The sequence below is a fragment of the Lepidochelys olivacea genome (genome assembly GCF_965140295.1).
Source record: "Lepidochelys olivacea isolate rLepOli2 genome assembly, chromosome: 1".
In the NCBI taxonomy this organism is placed as follows: domain Eukaryota; kingdom Metazoa; phylum Chordata; order Testudines; family Cheloniidae; genus Lepidochelys; species Lepidochelys olivacea.
The window spans coordinates 317,723,380-317,750,084 of record NC_140411.1 but is presented as its reverse complement, the minus strand read 5'-3'; the positions used below and the strand labels follow the sequence as shown (position 1 = coordinate 317,750,084).

The 26,705-nt window shown below is 46.9% G+C and overlaps 2 protein-coding genes across 2 annotated transcripts; one reads left to right on the top strand and one right to left on the bottom strand.

Annotated features, from left to right (window-relative positions):
- Positions 1-487: 487 nt before the first annotated feature.
- On the bottom strand, positions 488-6,024 carry PIM3 (Pim-3 proto-oncogene, serine/threonine kinase). The gene is made up of 6 exons (XM_084643215.1): positions 5,214-6,024; positions 4,668-4,777; positions 4,437-4,487; positions 3,669-4,032; positions 2,211-2,387; positions 488-2,097 (listed from the first exon to the last, which is right to left on the bottom strand). Exons 1-6 carry the CDS (start codon positions 5,296-5,298, stop codon positions 1,913-1,915), a joined length of 972 nt encoding a protein of 323 aa, XP_084499341.1. The 5' UTR covers positions 5,299-6,024; the 3' UTR covers positions 488-1,912.
- Positions 6,025-9,492: 3,468 nt separating this feature from the next.
- On the top strand, positions 9,493-14,210 carry LOC311513089 (uncharacterized protein). The gene is made up of 3 exons (XM_084614700.1): positions 9,493-9,541; positions 11,949-12,936; positions 13,600-14,210. The coding sequence occupies exons 2-3, from the start codon at positions 12,465-12,467 to the stop codon at positions 13,620-13,622; spliced, it is 495 nt and encodes a 164-aa protein (XP_084470826.1). The 5' UTR covers positions 9,493-9,541; positions 11,949-12,464; the 3' UTR covers positions 13,623-14,210.
- The last annotated feature ends 12,495 nt before the right edge of the window (positions 14,211-26,705 follow it).

Genomic DNA, 26,705 nt, shown 5'->3' with positions numbered 1-26,705 from the left:
GTTCTCAAAAGTGTATTAGTTGAAACTGCCATCCTTTCTTGGACTCATTGTACAGATTGATGCACAGGAAATTTTTCCTCTCCCAAAATGGGGGTAAAGTTACTTTCCACTACATCCAGTTGTGAAATAGTAACCCATAATTAAGTGGGAAAAGGCTTCTTTGTTATGGTTTAGGAGTGTGTTAACAATAGCTGAAGTACCAGCATATTCAAAATCCATAAGTAGTGGTTAATTTCTTTTGTGATGTTCTATAGCAGCATCATTTTTGTTTTTTGAAGGAAATTCACATAGATGTAGTCAAAGTGAGTGTGTCTGAACAAATAGGAACAGTTTGAAAAGAAGATTGGCTAGAGCCTATTAATTCCCTGGCTCAGCTGCTGGAGCCCCTTAAAGTTATGTTCTTCAAATATTTATAATATAACCGCTTTCTTCCCTGTGTGGTCTGAAATGTAATTCTGAGTACAAGTGAATACACAACACAGTACTGTTATATACAAAAAAAGTTTAATTGAAATACCTGTATAAAAAATATGATCTCCATACATTTCACACTGTTAAACAGAAGGAAAAAAATCCAAATCCAAGCTGCACAAATGCAACCAGATCACAGAAACACAGCTATTAAAATAAATTAAGGTTTATGACTCTGCCACCCTACCTTCCAGAGCCAATACACAAAGACTGTACAATGTCAATAATTTAAAACCCTTCCAAATAGCGTTACTTTACATTTCTGGTACAATACCAGATGAAGGCATACTAAACTTTAAAAAGTCATTCTATTTCCCTTAAATTAGACTTTGTACAACAACAATTTTCCATCTTCCAACAGAAACTGGTAAAGTCAAAAAAAAATTTGTTTGTTTTTTGAACAAAAGTTAACAGGAATGCAGAAAAGAGTGTCATGGGCAAACCACTAGAATTCCCATGGGGGAGGGGGAAAGCAGTGTTGAATATAACTCTAACCAAATAAATTAAGCAAATAAATAGCCACAGTTGAAACTGTGGGAGGTCTTCTAAAACTTCAAACAAATAAATAAAAAACTGTATAATACATGGGAAAACCAAATTTACATAAACACATTATACAGGTATGGAAAAAAGTAAAGTCCTTGAATATTGCATTGATTGTGCATTTAAACATGCCCATACATACTTTAAGACTCGCAGGTTGACAAAAGGAGGGGACGGAGGGAGGGCGGGATTGAGAAAGGGGCTTCGCATGCCCAGTGGTAAAGATGATAAAAAAAAAAAAAAAAAAAAAAAGAAACCAAGAGTGAATGTTCCTGATAAAAAAGCTGATATACCTGTTCATATTTGTATGCAGGCTACAGGAAATATTTTGGAGCAGCAGAGGTGGGTTCGGGGGTGGGACAGGGACTGGAAGGAGTGAAATGTCTGTGTTCAAGTATTCCATCACCAGTGGATGGGACTACTTCATTCAATCACCGAACATGTTCTCCAATGCATCATAGGAGCTGCTTCCTCCAGCACTCAGTCTAAAGGGAGCAAAATCCTATAATGAACTGGATCTTCTTTGGACATACACAGCTCAAAAAAGAAAGTCCCACTGAAGCAGCTTTCAAAAAGGCACTCAAAAGCAAATAAAAATCTAGTCCAGGCTCTATGAGAGCAAAAAAGTTTACCATGTATTCAAGAGGTCACTGCTTTCTTAATAAGGTCAGTCTTTTGACTAAGTACTGGCCTGCAACTCCCAAACAACAGCGTTTCCAAAGGAAATTTCTCATTCCAAAGCAGAAACCAGCAAAAGGGGAAAATAAAATCAAGTCCCTCAGACAAAGATTCAACTACAGAATAATGAATGCATTTTTCTAGCCCCTCCTACGTATTGGCAGCAGCACTGTGGTCTTTCTGCTTGTAGCTCCCCTCCCATTGCGAGGTCCTTAGTGTTTCACAGACTCTCATTGCTTGAACTTGTGCTAGATACATCAGTATCAAGGGTCCGTAGCCTTATGTCACAGTCCTCAGACTTCACTACTTCAGATTTGTGCATCCATGCATGGTCAAAAATTTGTTCAAGTGTTGGTCTGTCTGAAGGCCTCAGTGAAAGGCACCATTTGATCAGCTGCTGACATTCTGAAACAGATGAGTTAAACAGACATTAAACTAGAAAGCAAAAAAAACCTCAAACAGAAAATCACCCAGTATCATGAATTAAGTGTTAGTAATTTTTTGGTGTTTGAGCTCACCAGGTGATATTCTTCTCCTGAAGTATAACCGTCCTCTCAAGATCTCTTCGTCTTGTTCAAAAGGGATGTCTCCACAAACCATATCAAACAGGAGCACTCCCAAGGACCACACTGTTGCTGACCTCCCATGGTATCTGTGGTATCGGATCCACTCTGGAGGACTGTACACTCTTGTTCCTACAAATGAAAAACACAACACCCCCCCCACAACATCAGCAAACTAAGTTTTATTTTCTCCCTTAACATTTTAGTTGAGCTGCACATTCATATCAAACCACACAAGACTAAAAAATTCTAAATATTCAAAAATCATAGTGGGCCAAATTCATCCCCAGTGAAAGTCCAGAGAGTCTGGCTACAGTTACACCATGAATACATTTAGACCATTAGCTTGTGCTGTTCTGTTGTGATGAATAACAGGGCTTCCATCAGCTGACTGTTTACTAAAGCATGGCTCCCTTTCACTGACCATGTGGTGTCTACAGCATCACACCGAAAATAGACACAAAAGGACAAAGGGAAAGGGGGTGGGAGGGGGGGAGGAGAAGAGAAACAGAAGGTGAACCTCAGGTCTACCTTATTACATACAGCTAATCGGCTTTATCCAATTCCAAGACAGTGTGAACAAAATACAGACTTGCTCACACACAAATTTTTCAGAATAATTAAAAAAGGCTATTCCGCCGCTCTGAAAAGGCTTTTAGAAACCGCCCTCCCTTGGCACTAGGCTGTTCCTTGGATACCAAACAAAAACTGGAATTTGTGATGCTGACGGTCACATGGCCAGGAGGTTCGGGTTTCACAACAAAACAGATGTTAAGTGCAGCAGCTGACAACAGAGAAGGGGAGGGGGAAGTCCCTCATCTATATCAGGCACACTCACAGCAAGGGAAAAAAAAAACAAAAACAAACAAAAAATAATCCACAAAAAAAACCCCAGCTCTTCCATCTATGTGCAAGAAGCATTTCAGTTTCCTATATTAAAAAAAGCCAGAATTTAAGTCATTTAAGGGGCATATATAATTTATCCCAGGATTTTAAATCTCCAATGCAGGCATCAGCTGGGTTGTGAGTAATTCGTTCAGATTACAAGTCAAATACATGCATTGCATATAACACAGATGGGAACGCCTGGCGCTGGTGAAGCCTCAATGTAAACAGATCGCCCTCTAGGAAAAATGCCTTTTCCAAGGTAGGGAAATATAAACTGCTGCGTCACTGCCTGAAATCGCTTCTTTCCTACTCAACAGATCACCCCCAAGCGCCTCCGGGGCACAGGTGTAAGTTACCCGCAGATCCATTACCAGCTACTGCAGCTGCAGAGCCACCTTTTGTTGTTGTCAGGAGCTAAGAAAGTGACTAACAACCACGCCGGGAGAGCGCACCGGGTAAGCTCCGGCGCAGGGCTTTGCTGTCTCACCCGCACGGAGGCATTTGGGGGATGGGAGGGGCACATACCATCGAAGTCGGTGTAGACAGTGTCCTTAAGGATGGCTCCGGAGCCGAAGTCGATCAGCTTGAGCTCGCCCGTCCTGAGATCCACCAGCAGGTTCTCGTCCTTGATGTCCCTGTGCACCACGCCGCAGGTGTAGCAGTGGCGCACCGCCTCCAGGACCTGCCGGAAAAAGCCCCGGGCCGTCTCCTCGTCCAGGGCCCCCTTCTCGGTGATGAAGTCGAAGAGATCCTTCACCAGCTCGGGCCGCTCCATGATGATCAGGTAGCCGTCGGGTCGCTCGTACCAGTCCAGCAGCTTGATGACCCCTCTGAAGCCGGAGCCCACCTTCTTCAGCAGGACGATCTCCAAGGGCACCATCGCTCCGCTCTGGGCAGCGCAAAGAGGCAAGGGCCGCGGTCACTCACCGGGCAGCCCCGGCGGGGAAGCCAGCCAGCCTCCCGCCCGCCCCCACACGCGCACTCCGCCGGGTGGAGGCGCACCCCCCCCCCGCGCGCTGGGCACCGAGTCTCCCGCAGCAGCGCGGGGGCTGGGGAAGTCCAGCGCCGCTCCGCTGGGGGGCTCCGCGGCTGCCGCAGTCAGAGAGGGAGGAGCCGCGGGAGGAAACCCCGCCAAAATCTCCCCCAGCTGTAAACAATAACACAGGGGCGGGCGGGGGACCCAGCCCTCTCGCCACCCAAACAATAGCCACCCAGGGTGACTGCCGGGCGGGCGGCTCCCAGCCTCTCTCGCACCCACCGCGCGGTTACACCCGCTCCCCGGCGAATACTTACGATGGTGCCCCACTCGGTGACTCGCTCCTTCACCACATGCTTCACGGCCACCTGGGGGGAGAGAGACCAGGCGCCGTCAGCGCGGGGTGGGGGAAAGCCTTCCCCGCTCTGCAGCGGCGGAGAGGGCTGGGGCGGCTGCGACGCGCGACCCTGCAGCCACGCACACGCCGCCCCGAGCAGACAGCAAGACACAACTACGCAGCCATGAATAGCCCCCCCCCTTCTCCTTACCGGCAAGCCGTCGGCTATCCGGGTCCCCGCGTACACGGTGCCGAAGCCCCCGCTGCCCAGCACGGAGCCCACCTGGTAGAGTTTATCGAAGGGCTCCTTCTCCGATTTCGCTAGAAACGGGAAAACAAATTAAGAGTGGGGGGTTGGAGTCGCTCTATTATTAAGAAGGCAGGACACGAGGCAGGCGAGAGGAAGCCCCGCCAGGGGAGCCGCATGGCTGTTCACACCGGCACATGCAGCTCTTCATCCTAAACCTAGCGAGCAAGGGGAAACCAGGCGGGTTTTGGTGCGACACGACAGCAGCGATCCGACAAGCAGCCACCCAGAGCCAAAATATCCAACACGCCCCACTGGGAGGGACGCGGACGCCGCGCACTCTCCCATAACAACCCAGCGAACAGGGGAGCTGTGCCCATCCCTACGCGGCGATACGCTAGCGGGGAATGTGACAGCCGAGAAATCCTCGGAGCTTGCAAACTCCCCATTAAAAAGCGACGGGCACCGCACCGTGGCTGGGTCACAACCAGCGAGTCGCTAACTGCGTACCTGGTTGGAGGATTTTCACCGGCAAGTGATCCACGCTGGTGGGGTTGCAAATGTGAGCGAGGGAGCCAAACTTGGAGAGCAACATCTTCCAGAGGAGCCGGGGGAAGGGGGAGGAAAGAGATCCTACAGCAAGACGTAGAGAGTGTCCTCCGGGCTAATTATTCAATTAACGATCTGCTGGGAAGGAGCGGCGCGATCTCCTTCCCGACCCGGGAGGGGAGCTGCGAAGCGGCTGCCTGGGCTCCTGCTCTGCTCTCCCCAGTCCACCAGCAGCAGTTGATGTTGTAGCAGAGGGTGGCAGACGCCTCCAGAAATAAACAGCCACAAAGAATCCAAGCTGAAGCGGCGTGGAGCCCGTCGACAAAAAGCAATCAATAACGAGGGCGATGCTCTGCTTCTCCCACCGCCCAGCGCAGCTGAAACGCAACCCCAGATGCCAGCGGGGCTGCAGAGAAAGTGGGTAAAATCCGCCCCGGCGAGAAGGACGCTTGCTCGGGGCCGCTGGGTGACTGCGAATTCAATCCAGCGCCGCAGTGAAGCCGTACCCCTGGTGCAGCAGCAGCGCAGCCTCCTCGGTGCCTGCTCACTTCTGAGCTCAATTACAGCAGGAGCTGCCTCTTAACTCTCAATGTTTTGGTGCGGGGAAGAGAGATACAAATATCCCTCCGCGGGGGAGTGGGAAAACACCTCGTTGTGCCTTCCGGAGTTCTTCCCCTCCCCTAGAGCACAGCGCGCTGGGATGTCTTCGTGCGGTCTCCGGCTCTGGGGGGAACTGCAGAGTCCCAGCCCACAGTAAATACAAGGGACGGGGGGACTGGAACTACTTATTTGTAGTAATAGACGCGCACAGTTACACTGTCTGAAATTCTCATCACACGCTACCAAAAAAAAAAGGGGGGGACAGAGCAAGATTCTGTAATTTGCATTAACTTTATCAGTCAGCCAATGAAGGGCCACCTTTTCAAATGAGGTATCGGGCAGTGGCCAATCAGGAAGAGGGTTTATTTGCATATGCTTAAGTGAGGCCAGGCGCGCAGGGCGGGAATTCCTAGGCGCGCCTTTCTCCTCATTTCTCCTTTCTCCCGGCTGCGCTGGGGAAAGGTCACTCTGCGCCGAGCTGAGACACTGCGTCTGGCGCTGGGGTGGGAGGGAGATAAGGGGAAAGAGCAGCAGCAACAGCAGCCGCCGCCATGATCACCGTTGTGGGGACACCGGGAAGGGGAGGGCTGTATCCATGCTGCTCCTTTGATGAAGCCGCCCAAACACCGTTTAGAAACCTGCTTATTTATAGCGCAGTGTTCACCGGCATAACACATCCTGCTCCCTTGCCTATTCTAGCTTCATTTGTGCCCGCCCTCTTTCTGCTGTGATTTCTTACTCCTCTCTCTCCCGGGCTGGCTGAGCTGCACCGCGCTTGGCGGTGGAGTTTGCTCCCCAGAGCCTGGGTCCGAGCCCTTCAGCCTGCGCCCCTGGGTCTCGGCTGCAGGGGGTCTTTGTATGGCCGCATCTGTTGTATGAAAGCCCACGTGCGTTAGGGGGAGCTCATGGGATTCCCTGATACACACTGGGAGACTTCGGTATGTTAGACCCGAGCCTGCCCTTGAACGGCGACGAGCCCCTTCCTAGCTAGGCGTCGGTTAAAAATTGCAAGAAGCGCATGTGCTCCCCCCTCCCCGGTTCGCAGGGCTGGAAATCCGCACAGACGCTGCAATGTCACACGCTGGATCCCGTGCGTGTGTCTCAGGCACCTCTTGACGTCTGGCGCGGGCTGAGCTTGAAAGGCAGCTCCTTTCCCATCAGAGTCCACAGAGGGCGCTGAGGCAACGAGAAATCATCCCCGGGAAAGCCGCATGGCGTCCTCAGGCGGGGTAGGCGCTCCGAGATGCTGCCAAGTCTCACTCAGCTGGGAGGCAAATCTAGATGAATTTTAAGGCAGTTTTTAGAAACACCTCTCTCCTGAAGAAGGAATTTACAGCTTGTTTCAGTGAGAACTAACTTCACTGAGTTTCTGCCATTTCCACCGAAACTGGAACAGCTTGAGCTAGGCCCTGCCTACAGGCGCAGGTTGGTTTAGGGCTTGTTGGCCAGTTCTGTCTAGAGACCAGTCCTTATTGCCTTGGTGGGTAGAGACAGTTGGATAGCAGTTTTAGGGACTACTTAAACTCTGCTTTCCAGTTACTGGTAACTGGGCCAGAGTTGCAGCAGCTATAGTCTAAGGGCTTGTCTTCACTGACATCACTGCAACAGTTCGTTGGAGTTAGTACAATTGAGTTACTGCACTTCAAAACAACACTGGAATTACGCACACAGTGATTTGATTAGCAGCACAGAGTGATTGGATTAGCAGAATTATTGGATTAGTTGATGAGCAGTTTTAACCCAAGCTGCTGCTTCCCCTCAGCATTACTAGGGCCTTGTCCATACTAAAAAGTTAGGTTGACCCAGCTCCATCATTCAGGGGTGTGAAAAATCCACCCAGAGCGGCATCGGACCTAAGCCCTGTTGTAGATAGCATGTACAAAAAATTCTTCTGTTGAGCTAGCTACCCCTTTTTAGGGAGGTGGAGTAACTACGCAGTCGGTGTAGGTTGTGTCACACTGAAGTACTACAATGCAGTGCTATAGTTGTGCCACTGTAGCGTTTCAAGTGTAGACAAGCCCTAGCTCAAGCATCAGCATCACTCAAATTTCAAAGCCCCCAGTTCCCCACCCTCGACAGGAAAATTCACACCCCTGAACGATGCAGTTAAACCGACTTAATCCCTAGTGTAGACAGTACGAGGTAAATGGGAGAATTCTCCCGTTGACCTAACTACTGTCTCTTGGAGAGGTGGATTACCTATGCCGAAGTGAGGGCTACTCCTGTCGGCGTAGGTAGTGTCTTCACTGAAACTGCTTGTGATTCATGAACCTGGGGAAGATAAGTGTCTGAATGCCTAAATTGAGTGTGGGGCCTGAAACAAAACGAAACAAAACGATGAGGGGGGGAAGATTGCCCTCCCTTATGACTTTTAGCCTAGTGGCTAGGAGGCTTAACTGGGATATGGGAATCCCCGGTTCAAGTCCTCCCTACTACTACTGAAGAAGTACAGAGAAGAGAAACAAAAATGATTAGGAGTCTGGAAAAGCTTCCATATGAGGAGAGATTAAAAAGACGGGGACTGTTCATTTTAGGAAAGAGATGATTAAGGGGGGATATGTTAGAGGCACAGTTGCCAACTTTCATATGCTAAATAAGCACCCCGACTTTCACAATAAGCCAAAAACTAAGCTAATCCCATTTCAAAACAAGCCAATCCCTAAGAACCTCAACACTCTATGTAACTAGATCCCCTCGACATGCAGTCTGAAACTGTGGTTGGCCCACTGTGCACCCCTGACTCTCTTCCCCGCTTGCCCGTGCTTGCCACTTTCCCCTGCTTCCCCTCCCCCTGCCACTGCTTTCCAGGAGCCAATCAAAAAAAAATGAAGCAACAAGCTACAAGGCAAAAACTACCCAACAAGCAACTCACAAGCCAGTTAAGCCAAAAAAATGCCCAATTTCTGTGTTTTTTCCTGCAGGTTTGGCATGTCTGGTTAGAGGTCTATATAATCATGAATGGTGTGGAGAAAGTGTATAAGGAACTGTTATGTATCCCTTCACGTAACACAAGAACTGAGGGTCACCCAATGAAATTAATAGCAGCAGGTTTAAAACAGACATAAGGAAGCACTTCTTCACACAATGCGCAGTCAACCTGTGGAACTCATTGCCTGGGATGTTGTGAAGACCACAGGTGCCAACTTTCCAAAGTGCCAGGGGGTGCTTGACGCCTGGCTCTGCCCCCGGCCCTGCCCCCACCCCCACTCCACCCCTTTACCCAAGACCTCACTCCCCCCAACTTCTTCATGCCTGGTTTCACCCCTTTCCCCGAGCATGCCGCATCCTCTCTCCTCCCCCTCCCTCCCAGCCTCCTGCACGCTGCAAAACAGCAAATTGTGATGGGCGGGAGGTGCAGGGAAGGAGGGGGAGGCGCTGTTGGCCGTTGCGAGCCATTGGAGAGATGGGGGGGAGGTGGTACGGGGGAGGGGTGGCTTAGAGCCACAGCCCGGCCACAATAAGACCCGGGTGGGCAGTTGTGGGGAATCACGGTGGACCCTCCACCTGCCTGCAGTGCGGGGGGGTGGGATTGAGAACAGCCCTCATCCATGTCCCCAACCTGCAGGCTCCTTGCCTGGCCAAGGGCACGTGGAGGGTCTGCGATGCCGCGCGGGCTCCTCACAGCTCCTCGTGCGGATCTCCCCGATGAGGCTCTGGCGGGGGGTGCCTCGGAGCCTCAGCCCCGCCAGGTAAGTAGAGCCCTGCAAATCCACGGATATCTGCAGACAGTGGATGCGGATATCTGCAGTCTGATGCGAATACACATTTCTGTATCTGCGCAGGATTCTATAATCCTTCCATATTGTTTGTGCTGCTCCTTTTCGTCTGCCTCAGAAAGTTCATTTCCATAGCCCTGAACAATTGCAACTGTAGGAAACCTATATAAACTATTTTTGCCTTATTTGAATGTTGTTTTTCAACTGTAAATTGGAAGCAATTCAATGGTATTATGCTAATCTGTTCTTTGGTGTACAAATAATTTTTTGTGCACAAGGGTCCCTGACAAGCGTCAGTTGTGGTATACAGTAATATAGGAATACCGTGCAAGGTTCTGCCTGCTGCCTAGGAACAATAACTGACTCAAACTTTGTTCTTAGTTATTACAGGATATCTAGGTTCAATTTGCTGTGCTACAGCATCAGGTACGTCTAATAAAATTGTATTGGCCTAACTATAGTGCTCCAGTGTAGGTAGGGTAGTTGGTGTAGAGAGTTCCTGTGTGAGATAGCCAATAGGTGGATGTTATATAGCCTGACTACAAGAAATGGTGGGGAAAATGGGCTTCCAGTGTGAAAAGCTCCAGCTGAAGTTGATGAGAGCTAGGAGTGTTCAGTACCTCTGAAAAATAGGACCCAATTTCTCCAGAGATGTAGGGCCTGTGCTCTAACTTGTACGCCAACAAGTGGTTATGGGACTGTGCATGAGGCAATGCAGGCTATACTTGTTTACAGGTGCTAGAGAGTGAGCTTCCCCCCAATGTCCCTTAGAAGCGTTATGCCTGCTCCTAATCTTTGCAATTGTAATTTCTCCAGCACTTTACCTGGCCCTGCCCTTGCTGTCAACTCTGTGTAGTTCAGGCTGCTAGACTGTACATAACTCCTGTGTGTTTTTTAGAAAAGACAAGCAAGTGCATAAAAACGAGTGCATACATAGCAAATAAGAATGTAACAGGAAAAAATACGGAAACGCTTGTTATACCTCTTTTTTGAGCTCACTCCCAAAAAAGGTTGTCTTTGAATTTCCACAGTGTTATTGCTATAGCTGACCAGTACAAATTACTTTGTTCTTTATGGTTACCCCCACCCTATATAATAATTTAAGCTGAAAAGGAAAATACAATTTATATTTTGTCTTCAAATGAAATCTTCATCACAAATCCCATAATAGCTGTCAATCGACTCCAACAGCAGTAGGGCAGCCAAAATGTGTTCTGGGTTACAAACCTTTTTGGCAGTTGCATTGTGTATTTAGATGGACTGATGGCGCAGTCATAACCTCTGATAATTCTTCCAGTGTCTACCTTCTCTTGACCATCATTGCTTCCATCTTATTTAGACTGAACTTCAGTCATTTAATTGTTGCCTAGGTCCATATCCTCATCATGCACATGGCAAAATAAAATAAAACCCACCACCTTTCAGGTGAAAAGGATATATGGAGCTGAGTATCATTAGCAGTAGACTGATGTCAGCAAGGTAGTGATGCCTCACAATCTCTCCGTGTGACCTCAGATACACATTTAGCAAGAAAAGTGTCAATGAAATCTTGCAGAATCGTGCATGATAGGGCCTTTATGGTAGATGAACAACCTCTCAAACCTGCCATTTGAGATTTCTCAGAAAGGAAAAACATGGTCTTATGGGAGAATAACACTTTCCATCTCTGTCTGTGAGATCTGGCAGGTCACCAATACTTTGTAGTTGATGATGTCAAGGTCTTCCTATAGAATTCACTGAAAGTCACTGAGAATACTTTTATAGGAATCTGGGAAGGAAGATGACATCAGAATTGCCATACTACAGTCTTCCCAATAATCGTCTCTAAAAATGATAAGTTTGAGGAAGCTCAGTGATTGCCAAAGAAATAACTTTTTCACCTGAATGACCTTGTCAGTTACTGATCAAGAAGCCATCACTTGGCTTTAACAACCGTGACCTTTTGGGAGGTTATTAAGAAGGTTGTAGTAGGGCAGCTCCAGATTCTTTTGGTTTCCTATCAGTCTACTTTTAGGCCTGGACATAGTACAGACACTGCATTAGCTACCTTGGTAAGTTATCTTTTGGCAATGGACAAAAGTCAGAGGTCCATGTCCCTTTGATTAATCTTATACTCTGATAATTAATCTGATACTGTTGACTGATCTGCCTGCAAGATCTGGCAGACGTGGATGGGACTGTTCTTCAGTAATGTCATTATTTCCTTTCCGAGAAGTGAGTCTAAAGGGCCTGCTCAATTTTTTTAAGTGTTATTGGAATCACGTCTGTTCAGATGGACACATTAACTCCATTCATAACGGTGCTTAAACCTCCACATAGTTTTTTCCCAACTATGAGAGAGTCTTGCCGGTTCTAACCCTTCTTTCCTCTGTTCATCCAGAGCCTCTCTGAATGAAACAGCTGAAACTACTAGTGAAGAAGGCACCTCTTCCACAACATGAGTCTCAGCCCTGGTCTACACTACGAGTTTAGGTCGAATTTAGCAATGTTAGATTGATTTAACCCTGCACCCGTCCACACAACAAAGCCATTTTTGTCGACTTAATGGGCTCTTAAAATTTATTTCTGTACTTCTTCCTGATGAGGGGATTAGCACTGAAATCGACATTGCCGGGTTGAATTTGGGTTAGTGTGGACGCAATTCGACAGTATTGGCCTCCGGGAGCAATCACACAGTGCTCCATTGTGACCTCTCTGGACAGCACTCTCAACACGGATACACTAGCCAGGTACACAGGAAAAGCCCTGCAAACTTTTGAATTTCATTTCCTGTTTGGCCACTGTGGCATGACCACGCAGAGCTCATCAGCAGAGATGACCATGGAGTCCCAGAATCGCAAAAGAGCTCCAGCATGGACTGAACGGGAGGTACTGGATCTGATCGCTGTATGGGGAGATGAATCCGTGCTATCAGAACTCCATTCCAAAAGACGAAATGCCAAAATATTTGAAAAAAATCTCCAAGGGCATGAAGGACAGAGGCTATCACAGGGTCCCCCAGCAGTGCCACGTGAAACTTAAGGAGCTCAGGCAAGCCTACCAAAAAACCCAAGAGGCAAACGCCCACTCGGGGTCAGAGCCCCAGACATGCCGCTTCTATGATGAGCTGCATGTAGTTCTAGGGGGTGCCCCTACAACTACCCCACACCTGTACGTGGACTCCTGCAAGGGAGTCTCACTCAACAGGGATGAGGATTTGCTGGACGAGGAAGATGATGATGAGGAGGAGGTTGAAGATAGCGCACACCAGGCAAGCGGAGAAACCGTTCTTCTCGACAGCCAGGAACTGTTTATCACCCTGGAGCCAATACCCTCCCAACCATCTCAACCCAGGCTCCCGCACCTTGAAGGCAGAGAAGGCGTCTCTGGTGAGTGTACGTTTGTAAATATAATACACAGTTTAAAAGCAAGCGTGTTTAATGATTAATTTGCCCTGAAGACTTGGAATGCATTCATGGCCAGTGCAGTTATTGGAAAAGTCTGTTAACATGTCTGGGGATGGGGCAGAATTCCTCCAGGGACATCTCAATGAAGCTGTCCTGGGGGTACTCCCAAAGCCTTTGCAAAAGGTTTCTGGGGAGGGCAGCCTTATTGCATCCTCCATGGTAGGACACTACCACAGCAGGCCAGTAGCACATAGTCTGGAATCATTGCATAAGAAAGCATGGCAGCGTGTGGTCCCGGTGTTTGCTGGCATTCAAGCAACATCTGTTCTTTATCTCTCTTTGGTATCCTCAGAAGAGTGGTATCATTCATGGTCACCTGGTTGAAATAGGGGAATTTTATTAAGGGGACATCAGAGGTGGCCGTTCCTGCTGGGCTGTTTGCCTGTGGCTGAAAAGAAATCATCCCCACTGTTAGCCACGTGGTGCGGGGAGAGGTGAAGCGATCATCCCAGAGAATTGGATGTGTGTGGGGCGGGGGGGGTGAGTTGGGTTTGTGTTGCACGTTAACCCGAAAACATCAGCCCCTCCTTTTAAATGGCCAGTGTGTCTTTTTCAATTTTAATCTCCCTTTTTTTCCTCCCGCAGCTGCAAATGTTTCAACCCTGTGACTAGCATCTCTGTCCCAAAGACTAGCGCAGATAAGAAGGCGAAATAAATGCACTCAAAATGAAATGTTCTCTGAGCTCATGCAGTCCACCCAAACTGAAAGAGCCCAGCAGAATGCGTGGAGGCAGACAATGGCAGACTCCAGGAAAGCACAAAATGAATGCAAGGACAGGAGGGACGCGCAAGAGGATAGATGGCTGAAGAAACAGTCGAGGTGGTGGGATCAAGAGAAAAGGTGGCGGCAGCATGATGAAAGGAGGCAGGATGCAATGCTGAGGCTACTGGAGGATCAAACTGATATGTTTCGGTGTATGGTTGAGGTGTAGGAAAGGCACAGACCGCCACTGCAGCCCCTGTGTAACCAACTGCCCTCCTCCCCAAGTTCCATAGCCTCCTCACCCATACGCCCAAGAATGTGGGAGCGGGGGCCTTTGGGCACCCAACCATGCCACCCCAGAGGGCTGCCCAATCAACAGAAAACTGGCATTCAGTAAGTTTTGAAGTGCAGTGTGGCCTTGTCCTTCCCTCCTCCCGTCCTCCTGCACCCCTCTCGGGCTACCTTGGCAGTTATCCCCCTATTTGTGTGACAAATTAATAAAGAATGCATGAATTTGAAACAACAATGACTTTATTGCCTCTGCAAGCGCTGATTGAAGGGGGGACAGGAGGGTGGCTGGCTTACAGGGAAGTAGAGTGAACCAAGGGGGTGGGTTTTCATCAAGGAGAAACAAACAGAACTCTCACACCGTAGCCTGGTCAGCCATGAAACTGGTTTTCAAAGCTTCTCTGATGCGCAGGGCGCTCTGCTGTGCTCTTCTAACCGCCCTGGTGTCTGGCTGCGCATAATCACGGCCAGGTGATTTGCCTCAACTTCCCACCCTGCCATAAATGTCTCCCCCTTACTCTCACAGATATTGTGGAGCACACAGCAAGCAGTAATAACAATGGGAATATTGGTTTCGCTGAGGTCTAACTGAGTCAGTAAACTGCACCAGCAGGCTTTTAAACGTCCAAATGCACATTCTACCACCATTCTGCACTTGCTCAGCCTATAGTTGAACAGCTCCTGACTACTGTCCAGGGTGCCTGTGTATGGCTTCATGAGCCATAGCATTAAGGGGTAGGCTGGGTCCCCAAGGATAACTATAGGCATTTCAACATCCCCAACGGTTATTTTCTGGTTTGGAAAGTGAATCCCTTGCTGCAGCTGTTCATACATACCAGAGTTCCTGAAGATGTGAGCGTCATGTACCTTTCCCAGCCATCCCACGCTGATGTTGGTGAAAGGTCCCTTGTGATTCACCAGTGCTTGCAGCACCATTGAAAAGTACTCCTTTCGGTTTATGTACTGGTTGGCAAGGTGATCCGGTCCCAAGATAGGGATATGCGTTCCATCTATGGCCCCATCACAGTTAGGGAATCCCACTGCAGCAAAGCCATCCACTATGACCTGCACATTTCCCAGAGTCAGTACTCTTGATAGCAGCAGCTCAGCAGCTGGATCACAGCAGCCCCCACAGTAGATTTGCCCACTCCAAATTGATTCCTGACTGACCAGTAGCTGTCTGGCGTTGCAAGCTTCCAGAGGGCTATCACCACTCACTTGTCAACTGTGAGGGCTGCTCTCATCTTGGTATTCTTGAGCTTCAGGGCAGGAGAAAGCAAGTCACAAAGTTCCATGAAAGTGCCCTTACGCATGCGAAAGTTTCGGAGCCACTGGGAATTATCCCAGACCTGCAACACTATGCGGTCCTACCAGTCTGTGCTTGTTTCCTGGCCCCAGAATTGGCATTCCACAGCATGAGCCTGCCCCATTGCCCCCAGGATGGCCAAATTGCTGGGGCCTGTGCTTTGAGAGAAGTCTGTGTCCATGTCTTCATCACTCATCACTGCACTGCCATTGCCTGCTTTTGCAGGTTCTGGTTCTGCATATACTGCATGATAATGTGTGAGGTGTTTACAATGCTCATAACTGTCGCAGTGATCTGAGTGGGCTCCATGCTTGCCGTGGTATGGCATCTGCAAGAGAGCAGAGTTGCAGGGGAAGCGGTGGTTGAATGACCAGTTTTGCAGACCTACTGCACCGTCTGCTGCCAGGACACAACAGCTGAGCAGGCTGCATTCTTGCCGGGGTATGGCGAGACAAGAGCAGCTGAGCAGAGTTGCAGCGGAAGTAGCCCTGCGAGACCACCAGGACAGCAGAGTGGCAGTGGAAGCAGTGGATAACAACTGTCATATAGAGGACCTGCAAGGTGGATTCATAGCATCAGGAGAGCAGAGTGGCAGCAGAAGCGGTTGTTCGATGATGATGGTTTGCAGTCCTACTGCATCATCTGCTGAAAGCAGTATGGTGCCTGCATGGAAAAAAGGTGTGAAATGATTGTCTGCCGTTGCTTTCACGGAGGGAGGGGCGACTGACGACATGTACCCAAAACCACCTGCGACAATATTTTTGCCCCATCAGGCACTGGGAGCTTAACCCAAAATTCCAATGGGCGGCGGAGACTGCGGGAACTGTGGGATAGCTACCCACAGTGCAACGCTCTGAAAGTCGACGCTAGCCTCGGTACTGTGGATGCACTCCGCCGACTTAATGTGCTTAGTGGGGACACACACAATCGACTGTATAAAATCGCTTTCTAAAAAATCAACTTCTATAAATTCGACTTCTATAAATTTCGTAGTGTAGACATACCCTCAGTCTCTTCTTTGAGTCACATTTCACATTGATTCATAGATTCATAGATACTAAGGTCAGAAGGGACCATTATGATCATCTAGTCTGACCTCCTGCACAACGCAGGCCACAGAATTTCACCCACCCACTCCTGTGAAAAACCTCTCACCTATGTCTGAGCTATTGAAGTCCTCAAATCGTGGTTTAAAGACTTCAAGGAGCAGAGAATCCTCCAGCAAGTGACCCGTGCCCCATGCTATAGAGGAACACTATTTTCTTGGTGCATATTTAATCAGGTGGAATATTCCTGCTTGGAAAACAAAACAAAGCAAAACCAAACTTATGATGGTTATATTTATATATTATTGACAGTATATCCACCTTTGTACATACATGCGTGTTCTTGGATTCACCACATGCAAATAGAAATCTGACTAAATGTTTAATTTGCTTTATTTGATATTCTAACTGCTGCTTTTACGATGTTGTTATGTACACAATATTCAGAGAAATGTTAATGTCAGTAATCTAATTAGCTGTTTGAGACAAGGGCTTCATGAATACAATCATAATTTGAATGCTATAGAAGCAACTCTCCTTTGAGACTGACAATAATTAGTAGTCTGCCTAATCAGCAAATAAAGTTTTCAGAATTATATGACCTGATTGCAAAAGATGTATGTTTTAGCAGAAGCTGGATCTTTGGGAGATATCTTAGTACACCAATCAATGATTCTACAAAACAAGCTGATATATACAAATGTCATCATTTACAGTGTGGGTAGTGGGGAGCACAAATACACTTTTACATGGAGTGTTTACTATCCAGATGAATCTATCAGTCTATATTCTCTGTTCAGGCAGAGTTATGTTCAGTGCATGACCAGAGAGGTGTGGGCAGAGGAGACAGTAACCCCAGTACATTATCTTCATCACACCTAGCCTCTGCCCCCTCAAGAATTAAATCCTAGGGAGTAGCATGTGAAGTCAAGAATCAGACTTTTCAGATGATATTCTTTATGGTCACACAATTGTTATTAATTGTCACTTGCATAGTGACAGACTATGAAAGTAATTGTAAATAAGGAATCATTATCCTGTGAGGGTGTTTCTAGCAGGGTTCCATGGGTTCTGTTCTTGGTCCAGTGCTATTCAATACCTTCACTAATGATATGGAAGACAATATAGCATCCTTTTTTGCTAGTAAAATTTGTAGGTGACACAAATATCAGTGGAGTGGTAAATAATGATGGGATTTGGGTGAGTTATATGGACCAACAGGATCTCTTGATAAGGTGGTCGTATTTGAACAACATACATTTTAACACTACCAAATGCAAAATCATATATCTAAGAACAAAGAACGTAGATTAGTCTTAAAATATGGAAGTTAGTGTCCTGAAATGCAGTGACAATGCAAAGAACTTGGGGGTCATGGTATATAATCAACTGAACATAAGCTCCCAATGTGATGATATAGCTAAGAGGGAGAACATGATCCTTGGATGTACAAGCAGGGGGATATCAAGCAGGAGTAGGGAAGTGGTATTACCTCTGTATACAGCAGGGGTCGGCAACCTTTGGAATGCGGCCCTCCAGGGAAAGCCCTGGTGGGCCAAGCCAGTTTGTTTACCTGCCGCGTCCGCAGGTTCAGCTGATCGCAGCTCACACTGGCCGCAGTTCACCGCTCCAAGCCAATGGGGGCTGCGGGAAGCGGTGCAGGCCGAGGGATGTGCTGGCTGCCCTTCCCGCAGCCCCCAATGGCCTGGAGTGGCGAACCGTGGCCAGTGGGAGCTGCGATCGGCCAAACCTCTGGACGCAGCAGGTAAACAAACCGGCCCAGCTGGCCAGGGGCTTTCCCTGGTGGGCTGCGTGTGAGAGGTTGCCAACCTCTGGTGTACAGCATTAGTGAGACCATTGCTGGAATAATGTGTTCAAAACGGATGTTGAAAAATTGGAAAATATTCAAAAAAGAGATACAAGAATGATTCAGGGTTTGGAAATCATACCTTATGGTGACAGTCTTAAGATCAGTCTATTTAGTTTATCCAAGAGAAGGTTAAGGGGTGACTTAACTGATATCTATAAATATCTGTATGGGGAAGTTTTCTGATATTAGGCAGCACTTTAATTTAGCAGAACAAAGTGCATCAAGATTCACTGGTTGGAAGCTGAACCCAGACAAATTCACACTAGGAATAAGGCACTTTTTTTTTTTAATGGTGAGAGTAATTAACCATTGGAACAATTTACCTAGGGATGGGTGGATTCTCTATCATTTGAAGTCTTAAATCAAGAGCGGATGTCTTTCTAAAAGATACGCTCAAAGATACAGCTCAAACAGAACTTATGGGTGTGATGCAGAAATGTAATGGGTGAGGTTCGATGGCATATTATATGTAGGAGGTCAGGTTGGATGAACATAATGGTCCCTTTTGGTATTAATGTCTATGAGCATGTCCATTTATAAAACTGATCAAGTCCTATGGCCTAATTCTCCACTGTTTTACATCTGTGTTAGTGTAATACCAGTGCTGGAATAATGTGTGCAGTATTTGTCACCCAATCCAAAAAGATTATTGCAGAACTATAGGGGGCTCAGAAAAGGGTGATGAGAATGATTAGGGACATGGAAAAATCTCTCATATAAAAAGAGATTGCTTTATCTTAAAAAGAAGAAGACTAAGAGGGGAAATGGTACCATTGCGGAGAGTGGACCAGATGATATGTCTGGAGGGAGAAAGCAGAAGGAGACTCCGTTGGTTGGAAGGCATGAGATGCGCTGTCCTGAGATGGGGGGTTCCACGACCACCACTCCCAAGAGAAGGAGGCGGGTGGTGGTGGTCGGGGACTCTACTCCGGGGGACTGAGTCATCTATCTGCCCCCCTGACCGGGAAAACCGAGAAGTCTGCTGCTTGCCGGGGGCTAAAATTCGCGATGTGACGGAGAGACTGCCGAGACTCATCAAGCCCTCGGATCGCTACCCCTTCCTGCTTCTCCACGTGGGCACCAATGATACTGCCAAGAATGAGCTTGAGCGGATCACTGCGGACTACGTGGCTCTGGGAAGAAGGATAAAAGAGTTTGAGGCGCAAGTGGTGTTCTCGTCCATCCTCCCTGTGGAAGGAAAAGGCCTGGGTAGGAACCGTCGAATAGTGGAAGTCAACGAATGGCTACGCAGGTGGTGTCGGAGAGAAGGCTTTGGATTCTTTGACCATGGGATGGTGTTCCATGAAGGAGGAGTGCTGGGCAGAGACGGGCTCCACCTTACGAAGAGAGGGAAGAGCATCTTTGCGAGCAGGCTGGCTAACCTAGTGAGGAGGGCTTTAAACTAGGTTCACCGGGGGAAGGAGACCAAAGCCCTGAGGTAAGTGGGAAAGCGGGATACCGGGAGGAAGCACAGGCAGGAATGTCTGTGGGGGAGGGCTCCTGCCTCATACTGGGAATGAGGGGCGATCAACAGGTTATCTCAAGTGCTTATATACAAATGCACAAAGCCTTGGAAACAAGCAGGGAGAACTGGAGGTCCTGGTGATGTCAAGGAACTACGACGTGATTGGAATAACAGAGACTTGGTGGGATAACTCACATGACTGGAGTACTGTCATGGATGGTTATAAACTGTTCAGGAAGGACAGGCAGGGCAGAAAAGGTGGGGGAGTAGCACTGTATGTAAGGGAGCAGTATGACTGCTCAGAGCTCCGGTACGAAACTGCAGAAAAACCTGAGTGTCTCTGGATTAAGTTTAGAAGTGTGAGCAACAGGAGCGATGTAGTGGTGGGAGTCTGCTATAGACCACCGGACCAGGGGGATGAGGTGGATGAGGCTTTCTTCCGGCAGCTCGCGGAAGCTACTAGATCGCATGCCCTGGTTCTCATGGGTGACTTTAATTTTCCTGATATCTGCTGGGAGAGCAATACAGCGGTGCATAGACAATCCAGGAAGTTTTTGGAAAGCATAGGGGACAATTTCCTGGTGCAAGTGCTAGAGGAGCCAACTAGGGGGGGAGCTTTTCTTGACCTGCTGCTCACAAACCAGGAAGAATTAGTAGGGGAAGCAAAAGTGGATGGGAATCTGGGAGGCAGTGACCATGAGTTGATTGAGTTCAGGATCCTGACACAGGGAAGAAAGGTAAGCAGCAGGATACGGACCCTGGACTTCAGGAAAGCAGACTTCAACTCCCTCAGGGAACGGATGGGTAGGATCCCCTGGGGGACTAACATGAAGGGGAAAGGAGTCCAGGAGAGCTGGCTGTATTTCAAGGAATCCCTGTTGAGGTTACAGGGACAAACCATCCCGATGTGTCGAAAGAATAGTAAATATGGCAGGTGACCAGCTTGGCTTAACGGTGAAATCCTAGCGGATCTTAAGCATAAAAAAGAAGCTTACAAGAAGTGGAAGGTTGGACATATGACCAGGGAAGAGTATAAAAATATTGCTCGGGCATGTAGGAATGAAATTAGGAGGGCCAAATCGCACCTGGAGCTGCAGCTAGCGAGAGATGTTAAGAGTAACAAGAAGGGTTTCTTCAGGTATGTTGGCAACAAGAAGAAAGCCAAGGAAAGTGTGGGCCCCTTATAGAGTGAGGGAGGCAACCCAGTGACAGAGGATGTGGAAAAAGCTAATGTACTCAATGCTTTTTTTGCCTCTGTCTTCACAAACAAGGTCAGCTCCCAGACTGCTGCGCTGGGCATCACAACATGGGTAATAGATGGCCAGCCCTCTGTGGAGAAAGAGGTGGTTAGGGACTATTTAGAAAAGCTGGACGTGCACAAGTCCATGGGGCCGGACGAGTTGCATCCGAGAGTGCTAAAGGAACTGGCGGCTGTGATTGCAGAGCCATTGGCCATTATCTTTGAAAACTCGTGGCGAACGGGGGAAGTCCCGGATGACTGGAAAAAGGCTATTGTAGTGCCAATCTTTAAAAAAGGGAAGAAGGAGGATCCTGGGAACTACAGGCCGGTGAGCCTCACTTCAGTCCCTGGAAAAATCATGGAGCAGGTCCTCAAAGAATCAATCCTGAAGCACTTACATGAGAGGAAAGGGATCAGGAACAGTCAGCATGGATTCACCAAGGGAAGGTCATGCCTGACTAATCTAATCGCCTTCTGTGATGAGATTACTGCTTCTGTGGATGAAGGGAAAGCAGTGGATGTATTGTATCTTGACTTTAGCAAAGCTTTTGACACGGTCTCCCACAGTATTCTTGTCAGCAAGTTAAAGAAGTATGGGCTGGATGAATGCACTATAAGGTGGGTAGAAAGTTGGCTAGATTGTCGGGCTCAACGGGTAGTGATCAATGGCTCCATGTCTAGTTGGCAGCCGGTGTCAAGTGGAGTGCCCCAGGGGTCGGTCCTGGGGCCGGTTTTGTTCAATATCTTCATAAATGATCTGGAGGACGGTGTGGATTGCACTCTCAGCAAATTTGCGGATGATACTAAACTGGAAGGAGTAGTAGATACGCTGGAGGGCAGGGATAGGATACAGAGGGACCTAGACAAATTGGAGGATTGGGCCAAAAGAAATCTGATGAGGTTCAATAAGGATAAGTGCAGGGTCCTGCACTTAGGACGGAAGAACCCAATGCACAGCTACAGACTAGGGACTGAATGGCTAGGCAGCAGTTCTGCGGAAAAGGACCTAGGGGTGACAGTGGACGAGAAGCTGGATATGAGTCAGCAGTGTGCCCTTGTTGCCAAGAAGGCCAATGGCATTTTGGGATGTATAAGTAGGGGCATAGCGAGCAGATCGAGGGACGTGATCGTCCCCCTCTATTTGACATTGGTGAGGCCTCATCTGGAGTACTGTGTCCAGTTTTGGGCCCCACACTACAAGAAGGATGTGGATAAATTGGAGAGAGTCCAGCGAAGGGCAACAAAAATGATTAGGGGTCTGGAACACATGACTTATGAGGAGAGGCTGAGGGAACTGGGATTGTTTAGTCTGCGGAAGAGAAGAATGAGGGGGGATTTGATAGCTGCTTTCAACTACCTGAGAGGTAGTTCCAGAGAGGATGGTTCTAGACTATTCTCAGTGGTGGAAGAGGACAGGACAAGGAGTAATGGTCTCAAGTTGCAGTGGGGGAGGTTTAGGTTGGATATTAGGAAAAACTTTTTCACTAGGAGGGTGGTGAAACACTGGAATGCGTTGCCTAGGGAGGTAGTGGAATCTCCTTCCTTAGAAGTTTTTAAGGTCAGGCTTGACAAAGCCCTGGCTGGGATGATTTAATTGGGGATGGGTCCTGCTTTTGAGCAGGGGGTTGGACTAGATGACCTCCTGAGGTCCCTTCCAACCCTGATATTCTATGATTCTATGAAATGGGAAAAATATAAATAAAATAATCAATGTTCTAAAGAAGGTAGATCAGGAAATTCTGTTCTTTGTCCCATAACACATGAGCAAGGAGACACTGAGTGAAGTTAAAAGTTGGCAGATTTGAAGCTAATAAAGGGATATAATTTTTTCACACATGTAATTAGATTAGAACTTTCTCCCAGCAGGCAGCTGACCTGCCAGGAAATGTCTGTACCTACTGCAGGCAGTTCTGTGGTTCCAGGATGACTCCTGAGTCATCTCAGGACCCGTATGTAAATCTGTGGTGGAGATCATCCTCGAATTGAGGGAGCACCGAGGACGATGAATTAGACCAGTGGTGGAAACCTGCTGCCTTTGGGCCATACGCAGCCCGTCAGGGTAATCTGCTGGCGAGCCGCGAGACAGTTTGTTTACATTTACAATGGAAGCTGCGGGAAGCGGCGCGGGCCACAGGGATGTGCTGGCTGCCACTTCCCGCAGCTCCCATTGGCCAGGAACGGTGAACCACAGCCACTGAGAGCTGTGGGTGGCCGTGCAAATATAAACAAACTGCCTGGTGGTCCCACCAGTGGATTACCCTGATGGGCCACGTGCGGCTCATGGGCCATAGGTTGCCCACCACTGAATAAGACTGTGGAGCTCATTGCCATTGGAAGTCATTGAGGCTAAGAACTTAGCGAGATTCATAAAATATCCAGAGTTGTCACAATTAATGGCAATTTTTGGAAGGTCTATTAAACCTCACTTTTGAGGGTTTAAGCCAATCTCTAACTATTAGAAAACAGATTGAGACCGAATGTGGCTGCAGATTATCCCGTATCTGCCTACTGTGGGGTTCTTATACGTTTCTCTGAAGCATCTACTATTGGCCACTGTCAGAGACAGAATACCTAGATTGACCTCAGGTCTGATCCAGTATGGAAGTTCCTAGGTTCCTGTATTAGCCAGTGTAACTCCCTTGACTTCAGTGGAGTTATACCAAAAGTGGTGTAATGAAGTGGAGACTCAGCCCAGAATCTTTAGTCCAAAGAGACTGTGTCTAACATACGAGGTACGAGGGGTAAAAGACTGTCTTTGCATTCAGAGCTGATCCAAAGATGCTAAAATAAGGCTCAAAATCTGATTCTGTTCCATCTTCATTTTGTACATTTTTCAAATATTAGAACACCGTGAACTGTGAAAGGCAAATTTTACCTGAACTGTGAACTTTATTCCCATATTACTTACATCAGTCCAGTTTATTTATATAACTTATTGATTACCAATAGCCAAAAGTATTTGGATATGTTCTCCATTAAATAATTCAATAAGTTACTAATCATAAGCTGGTTCCAAAAGCCACGCTACAAACCCTCATTACCTCTACTTTCAGCAAAGAACAGAAGGAAATAGGAATTAATAGGCTGTACAAAACAAACAATGAAGGCTGTCACAGAAATCGAGAGAGAGTTCCACAGATGAGGGCCTACCATACAAAGATCTGTGCCCGCTCCAGACTGAACCTTGAGACTGCAATTTAGTCAACCCCACAATATTCCACATTCAGAATACAGCACGAGCTGGTGTAGCTGGTACCTTGGTACTATGTTATTACTTTCCATTTTGGCCTGCATAGGGCTATGTTTCCAAACTTAAAGGCACAGTGGGTCACCTTAAGTAGGATGAGAGCTGTTTTTATCAGGAACTGTTAAAAGGGTGCATTTGTTGTCATGCAGACATGGTGAACTATTTCACAGTTGTAGGTGTGATAGAAAGATACATTTTCAGGACCATGGTTAGGATTTTCCAAGCACTTTTACAGGTAGAGGGGCTCATAATTAGGGTTGGGTGAAACAATCCAAAATGATTGACATAAGAGGGTTCATATTTCTCCTACATCCCTTTACAACACCATCTCCTTTTATATGCGCCAGACTCCAATTCCATTTTTGAACCACAGGTCAATCCCTCTACATGCATTCACATAATGAGAATTAAGTTAGAGTTTCACACTTCAGATTTCCAGTAACTGGCTGAATAAAATGTATCCCTTTGAGCCAAGTAGAGGAAGGAGCCACCAAATTAGTTTGAACTGTGATCCAGGGTTCCCATGACAGACTACTATGCTTTAGGTCTAAAGGGCACATACCTGCATTTTGACCTCTTGTCTGATTTGGGATGCTGCCAGCCTATAATTATCTGCATCAATCCTGGCAAATGTTGGAATATAATTATTAACTGGTTAGGGCCCCAAACCCGCAGTAGACTTTGCCGCTTGCGTGGAGTCCATTGCAGGTTTGGGCCTTAGTACAGATCACAAGCTAACTAGATTGTTATGTGTGCTATACGTTTTAATATCATCTTATCATATAAAAGGTCCTCCAAACTATACTAAAATATATAACCTACAACAGAAGTTTCACATTTTTCTCCAAAGGCAGAGAGTTTCTGGCTATGTATGCTATTCTGTAAGGCTAGCATGAGGACAAACATTTTATGTAGTTCTTTTTGTGGTCCATTTTTTAGATGGATATTTAAATTAAAGATCAAGTCTGTTTTAACAACAGTTCCATTTTGTATAAGGGGAGCTGAGAGCTTGTTTGTTTAATGTATTTGTAAAATTTAAAAATCATGGGTAAGAATTGCTTAATATTGTTTACTAATCTTTGATTAAGGTTCAGCCAATTGTACTGCAACCTTAAGCTACAAATAGAAAGTATGACTATGTAACTGTCCTTGCTCAATGTTTCATTCACAGATAGCGAAGGTATGTGTCCCAAACACCATGTGACTATACAATTAAAAGAAAATGTTCTTGTCTATCTTATCAGAAGTTTTTTGGAGCTTATATTAACTTTGTGATCATAACTTCTGCATTTTTTTCACAAACTTTGTTAGTATTGTCCTTGTGTATATTATATTAATGTATCTATCTATAGGGCTTTTAAAATTATTTCCTAAATATTAAAAGCCAACAACAAATGTTATACTGCTATACTCTCCCTAACTAAGCTTTCCGTTGCATTCTCTTTGTTAACTAGATGACTGTGTTTATGTTTATATTCACAGCTAATAAGTCTCACTCTCCCATCCCACAAACTAGTATACACAGCAAATTAATAAGACAATGTGACCAGCTAGTCAAAAGGGACGAGTTATTTTGTGTACCTCAGGTTTCGGGGCCCAACTGAAACACTTCAAAGGGGCCTGATTTTCAGAAGGGATGAGAGGCAGTTCAGTGTTCTGTGGACCACGCTTTAAATATGTTAAGCCAAGGCACATGTTCAGTTGTGCAAAGTTTCCCATTTCAGACAGCCAGCTTCTTTTCCTTAGTCTAGCCGTGGTGCTCTCCCTCCAACAAGCACAAACAACTTCTCTTTTCCTTATTTATGTCTTCATTGGACTCAGTGGCCTATCCCTTTCCCCCTGTTCTTCTGCCCTCCTGGGTCTGCAATGGGCACTAGAAGGGAATTCTTTCCCAGCAGACTAATCTTTCCTAAAAGAGTCTTTTAGAATGGAGTAGGAAGCAGCTTAATGCCTCTCCCTGTTGACATCTCTTTATTGAGTGAAGGTAGGTATGTTCAGTACTTTCTTTTCTACATTTTTGAGGAACCCAGAGGGGCATTCAAGTACCCTACTGTACTTATGACAGATCAGAAAAGGTATTAAACAGCTTTCTAAACTTTGGTCTTTCTATGCAAAGTTGCCGTAGACATGCTGGTTGCAGGATATTAGAGACAAAGCGGGTGAGGTAATATCTTTTATTGGACCAACTTCTGTTGGTCAGAGAGAGACAAGCTTTCGAGCTAACACAAAGCTCTTCTAAGATATTACCTCACCCATCTTTTCTTTCAGTCTTTCTAATCTAGACAGTAGTACTAAGTACTCACATTTCCTTGAATAAGTTTTCACTTTGTGCCATTTTCTTTTAAAGTTTAAATAAAAGGTTTAAATTTGGAATCATATTTACCAAAACCCTGCCCCTGCCTCCTCCTCTTTAATGGAAACAGGGGTTGGAGTCACTTTACTAATTCTGCTGGAGATGGACCATAGCACATGAGCAGACACATTGAAAGAAAGCCAGAGCTAGTGTGGAATCCCCCTTTGTTCCCT

Bases quoted from the DNA above. Each gene is read 5' to 3' on its own strand.
- PIM3 (XM_084643215.1), bottom strand. From the start codon at position 5,298: ATGTTGCTCTCCAAGTTTGGCTCCCTCGCTCACATTTGCAACCCCACC. The intron at 4,778-5,213 runs GTACGCAGTTAG...TCCCGTTTCTAG, and splicing joins GGTGAAAATCCTCCAACCAG to CGAAATCGGAGAAGGAGCCC. The intron at 4,033-4,436 runs GTAAGTATTCGC...TGCGCTGCCCAG, and splicing joins TCACCGAGTGGGGCACCATC to AGCGGAGCGATGGTGCCCTT.
- LOC311513089 (XM_084614700.1), top strand. From the start codon at position 12,465: ATGAATCCGTGCTATCAGAACTCCATTCCAAAAGACGAAATGCCAAAA. The intron at 12,937-13,599 runs GTGAGTGTACGT...TTCCTCCCGCAG, and splicing joins AGGCAGAGAAGGCGTCTCTG to CTGCAAATGTTTCAACCCTG.